This window comes from Zeugodacus cucurbitae, chromosome 3, assembly GCF_028554725.1.
Source record: "Zeugodacus cucurbitae isolate PBARC_wt_2022May chromosome 3, idZeuCucr1.2, whole genome shotgun sequence".
Taxonomy (NCBI): domain Eukaryota; kingdom Metazoa; phylum Arthropoda; class Insecta; order Diptera; family Tephritidae; genus Zeugodacus; species Zeugodacus cucurbitae.
In genome coordinates this window covers 64,188,607-64,194,480 of record NC_071668.1, presented here as the reverse complement: position 1 = coordinate 64,194,480, position 5,874 = coordinate 64,188,607, and the positions used below count along the sequence as shown (strand labels likewise).

Genomic DNA, 5,874 nt, shown 5'->3' with positions numbered 1-5,874 from the left:
TGTTCAAATATAAAGATAAACATTTAATGCATATTTAAAAATGTCTCCATTATGTAGAAGATTTAAAAAAAAATAATTGTACTTTGTACTATGGAACGTAAACAAAAATTCGAACGTTGCAATTTGAGGAGACACAAAGGAAATTAGCGCCACGCTTATTTTAAAATGAAACTTGTTGCTTTGCATGGAAGATCTATCATTGGTTCTTCAATACTCTTCCTTTACACCTTTTTTGTTTTACCCAATGGGAAACAGCCTTACAAATGTACATAGACTTAACTCTTATAGAAATATTCACTATTTTAGTTTAAAATTAAATTTAAAAGTACTTTAGTCCTACATACTGAAGAAAATTATGCTTATGTAAACATTTTTATGCATATCTAACCATTGAATATTATTTAAAATTGAATTATTATTTAAAATTCTAGCCATAACTTATAAATTTTGTCAGAAAACTTGTCTGTCATAATCATTTGTGTTAAACACTAAACTTCTGGAAATTATTGAAGACACTTTATAAACATTTGTACTGGCGTAATTTAAGAATAATGTATTTAAACAATCGTTCTTATAAAATAAACCGTATAAATTGCTTTTAATACCACATTTTATAATTTTATCTGTTTTCATCATTTTGATTTTATAATGGAAAATACAGAGTGACCCGCATTCACCAATAAGAACCAGCAAACGTATAAAAAGTAGAGAAACATTTATTGGAAAGACTTTATTATACAAAATATTAACGCTACTAATAATGAAAAATAAAATTTTAAAACATTATTTACAAATAGACTCAAAATATATTAATTAATATAATATATACATATGTTTCATAAGAAATACCAAAATCCAAAAATACTTTGGCAACTTCAAAATACAATCAACTTAATCATAATTAACAAAAAGAACCATAAGTACATTTATTTATTCCATTTTTAACAACTTATTGACTCATCTTGAACAATTTAATTGCAATAATTATACACATAAATTTCCGTTCAATGTTTTCTATAGCAACAGACAAAATGCAACCGGCGTGTAAATGCAATTACAATTTCACAGACAACTTTTGAAAATTGACTGCAGTTTGCCTTGGCATAAAAACCTCCTTTTCGGTTTGTTTTTTGTTTGGAAATTTCAACAATGTGTGTTCGCTTGATTGCAACAGCATGCAACAAATTGCAGTTGCAACAGAATACATAAAGTGAAGAAAAAGTAAACAGCTTTGAATTCGTTTTAACATATTCTATTATGAAGAACAAAACAAAAGAAAATTGTGTAACAGTAGTTAAGTGTGGCATTGCTTGGCTAACATTTTAGCTTAACAACATTTTTATAGAAGTTAAAAGTATCCAAATACGGAAATTTTAATGTTTTAAAAAATAATAAGTTGCTGGCGTTATAATAATAATGATAATCTTTCTTGTTGGAAGCTACTGAATCTATTACCCCAAATAATTTACAGAAAATAAATCCTAATCATATGTTCTTCTCATTAAAAAACAATAATAATTACGACTGTATGTGTGTATTTACATAGTTTTTTTCCAATCAGAAAGAGATATCTGCCTACAGCCGTCAGCAATATGACCTGCTCCACTTGTTGCGTGTACAACAACGACTATTTTACTTTTAGCTTTTTAATGACGTCATTGAGAAAGTTTACTTACGTAAATCTGTAATACAAGACGCAAATACTGAAACATACATACATATGTATCTATTACCAAGTGCAAGCCGTGCGTCATTAAATTTTTATTTTGAGTTAATAAATGGTTTCGAAATGCCAATTAAGTAAACAGCACGTCTTTTGCGAAATTACATTTTATTAGTTTATCATTTAATAATTATTTATAAAGTAATATAAAAAATAATACAAACTGCAAATAAAAACATACATTTTATAGAAATTTTTAAAACATCAGCTGATATTAAAGTTATTATTGATGTATTCAGAATTTAGGCAATGTATATTATACATTTTATTGTATTATTCAGGAACTTGCTAGCAATTTCCAAATATTCTAAACAATTTCTTATATTGTATGCAACACTGGTGCTCACACTTGCATTGAATGCAAATATAGCAACAAATACAAATTTCGTATAATATACACACACACATGAGTGAGCGAAGAGCTATCTCGCAAGATTTCTACATATTGACTTAGCGTAAACAAGAGCGAGAGAACACTATAACACATAGCGAACAGCACCCAAAAATAATTTACCAAACAGAAAAGTTAATTGGAATGAATATTTTATCCAGTTCAAACAAGAATAATATTAAGAATACTTATAAACGAGAACTTTAAGATTTGGTAGAAAACAAATTTTTAATACTTTTTATATTCACTTACCACAATAGCCATACACATTTGCGTCCGCCTAAACAGAATGGACGTTAAATTTATAGAATATTTTTTGTTGAAAGCGCACAAAAAAAGTTTTTGGTTTAAGTCAATGTAATTATGCTTTAATACAATCGTACACTTGACACTTGTTAATACACAAAACACTTGTAAGACTACAATTCAGCAAAATGCATTAGCAATAATTTTTCGATACTTTGCTCTTTTTATCAAGAGTTTAAGTGAAAACACTGTTGTTGTTTAAGTAACAATTTTTTCATCAGTAATTTGACTATTAGTCACTGCAGAAATATCCAATCGCCGCGACACTCCAATAGGTACACGGGCGTATAACCTCAATTTTCAACAGCGAATTGATACGGAAGATTTGCTAAAAATTCCTATACCAGAAATACCTACAATTTAATAGGCGGTATTAGACAGATATATTCCACTCAAATCGCACGGTGTATACTTGAAAATTGCAGCAAAAATACACTTTAATGCACACAATTTAAATACAAATTTGAACTTTTGGTAAATGTAGAAACGCGTTTGAACAAACTCTTCTGAATTTTACCAAAGTACTAAATTCCAATTGCTATGGCACGGCAGAAAAAGTCAAATTCTAAATTTAGAGCAAGTAAACTGCAACTAGTTTAGCGTGCTAGAAAGAAACAACAAGTTTATTTGCAGCTGGGAAATCAATTGCACCATTTGCTCTACTAGAAAGCCGGTGTTGCTCTTGCTTGGGAAACACAGCCACGCAGCTGTTTTTTGACAACTGTGCGGCTAGACGTCACTGAACGTACTCTATTGGGAATAATAAGCGGCATTGCCAGTTGCGAGATCATTCTTTATTTAACTATTAATAAAATTAAATTAATTAAAATCTTGGTTTCATATACTTATTATGTTATAATCTATATTTTTCTTAAGCCAAAACTAATACACATATTGAAAGCTTTATTTCATTATATTTTATTTTCATATAGTGGATAATAGAATTTTAACTGGTTAACATGAAACACATCTTGCTTCGATTGAATGTGATTTATATAAAATTAATCCGTATGGCAACATTTGATTTCATGTTTTTAGTCCGTCCATTTTTTTCAGTGTAAAAGCGTGGGATTCTATTCTGCCATACTTTACTGTAACACTGCCATTCTACAGAAACTTGTGATAACGGTGTTGTTTGTAAAATTATTTTGTTTTAAAAGTAATAGTATTAAACATGTTGGCAACGGTTAAACATTTACTCGCTCGGAAGCGTATTGTATTGGCAAGCAGTTCTCCTCGACGCCAACAGCTGATAAGGTCCATTGTGGGTTTGTTCACTTTTAATATAAGTCTTCATAAAATTACTTATTGATCCGTTCACTTTTAGGGACTCGATATTGAGTTGTGTCCATCAAATTTCGAGGAAAACTTGGACTATCATGATTTTAAAGAGTTCGCTGAGTTCGTTGAAACCACAGCGGATGGCAAAGCTGAAGAGGTCTATCAACGATTGCATGCTGCTGATCCTACAGCGGATTTATTGGTTATAGGCGCTGACACAATGGTCACAATGGGTGAAGAGGTTTATGGCAAGCCGAAGGATGCGGCCGATGCTGTACGCATGCTGACCAAGTAAGTAACAAAGGATAACGCAACACAGTAGAAATGAAGCTGAGTCGGTTGGCGTAAAATACAAATAATACTTATATTGCTATTTACTAATTTAAATTTAATTTCATTTTGGCCGTAGTCTCTCTGGCAAATGCAATCGCACTCATACGGGTATTTCCTTGCGTCACAGTAAAGGTAGACGACATTTTACTGAAACCACTGATGTATATTTCGGTGTATTGACCAAAGAACAAATACAGGACTACGTTGATAGCGGTGAGCCGCTGTAAGTCATTAAATTATACTTTACTTTTTAAAAAATATGTTTTTACTGAAATTGAACTTCTTATGTTTACATATTTACAGCGATAAAGCCGGTGCCTATGGCATACAAGGAATTGGTGGCTCTTTGATTGAAAAAATTGAAGGTGATTATTACTGTGTAATGGGTTTGCCATTACATCGCCTGTGCAAGGAAATATGCGCCTTGCTTGAGGACACCCAAAATGACTGCCCACCAGAAAAGAAAGCTAGAGAAGAGTGATGTGTACAATGGATGCTAGTTAATTTATTTGCTGCCGTTTTATATGAAACCCACAGAAGCTATGTTTTATGTGATCACTTTAAATACTAATGTGTTAAAAGCTATGCAAAGTGTTGAAATACAAAGAATATTTTGTGTGCAATAAATATTTATGAGTGAGATATGCAATTATCAAGTTTTCTTTATAAAAACCTTTTTTTCATAAAAGTGTTTGTGTTAATTAAAAACTGTTTGTGTCATAGATCTGATAAATTGAAGGAGTTAAGGTATGAATTAGCGACCTTTAATGAAAGATTTTGCCATAAGCGACATTGTTATACCAAGAAATATTCGCCACATAATATGGAATAATTTTTTGTTGTTGTTGTGACAGGAAATATTCTCTACTTAATTTAGAATAATGCTGCAGAGTTAACATTCTTTAGTCGCAAAAAATTCGCATTCGTTCAAAAAGATGTTCGTTGAAAAAAGTTGTCAACCAAAATGCAACCGTAGTCCGTAGTGTTAAGCTGTTGATTAATGTAAATATATATGAAATGTTAAATTAAGTGTTGATTTAAATAAATATGAAAGTGTGGACATAATATGACCCATAAATCATGCGAGCATTTCCAGAATGTTTGAATTCTTTAAAAATTTGTGTTTTTCAAAACTTTGCGGCTTACTAATTAAAAAATTATGATGTTGACCATACACCACAGTACGATACTCATAGCTGAGCAATATTTATGTTATGTTAATCAGTTAAATTTTTCAAATTCACCAAATTGCATATTTGTTTACATTCTTAAGCAGTTCGAACGAGTTGACACCGGTTCGCGTATCTTTCTTCAATAAAAGTGTACTTGAATGTGATAATACAAGTCGCAGCTCATGCTTTTCAACTTGTTAGCGCAATTATGAAATTTCTTTTTTGTTGACAAATTTCATATCAAAATACATACATTCATACGTACATATGTACATATTTATGTACATTGTATGCTACCAGTTATGAGCGGATTCTGTGAACTTTATAAATTATGTGCAAATCCTTACCTGTTTATCATTAATTGCTGTATACCTTATCATTGCACTTAACAAAATCTTGAAAAAAAAAATTAATATTTAAAAGCTGGTAAACATATTTAATTTTAGCAGCCGTATCAACAGTTCGCAACAGCCAGCGCTTTAAATAAGAGTAGATTGTTTATGATATTGCAAAATGCCACACGGGTATAAAGATAATATGCAAGTAAAAGGTGGTCCCTTTCGAGGTTCCTTATCTTTTTTGTAAGAAAAAACACAGAAAATTCAAATTTAATATGGAATGTCCGCATAGTCTTTAGGTTTACATATCTCCAGAGGAAAAAGTCTAAC

General features: G+C 30.7%; 1 protein-coding gene across 1 annotated transcript; it reads left to right on the top strand.

The window, feature by feature from the left end:
* Nucleotides 1-3,448: 3,448 nt before the first annotated feature.
* Nucleotides 3,449-4,687, top strand: LOC105208495 (dTTP/UTP pyrophosphatase). Its single transcript, XM_011178374.3, has 4 exons — nt 3,449-3,684; nt 3,748-3,992; nt 4,111-4,257; nt 4,338-4,687. Exons 1-4 carry the CDS (start codon nt 3,595-3,597, stop codon nt 4,513-4,515), a joined length of 660 nt encoding a protein of 219 aa, XP_011176676.2. The 5' UTR covers nt 3,449-3,594; the 3' UTR covers nt 4,516-4,687.
* The last annotated feature ends 1,187 nt before the right edge of the window (nt 4,688-5,874 follow it).

Bases quoted from the DNA above. Each gene is read 5' to 3' on its own strand.
- LOC105208495 (XM_011178374.3), top strand. From the start codon at position 3,595: ATGTTGGCAACGGTTAAACATTTACTCGCTCGGAAGCGTATTGTATTG. The intron at 3,685-3,747 runs GTGGGTTTGTTC...GTTCACTTTTAG, and splicing joins AACAGCTGATAAGGTCCATT to GGACTCGATATTGAGTTGTG. The intron at 4,258-4,337 runs GTAAGTCATTAA...ACATATTTACAG, and splicing joins GTTGATAGCGGTGAGCCGCT to CGATAAAGCCGGTGCCTATG.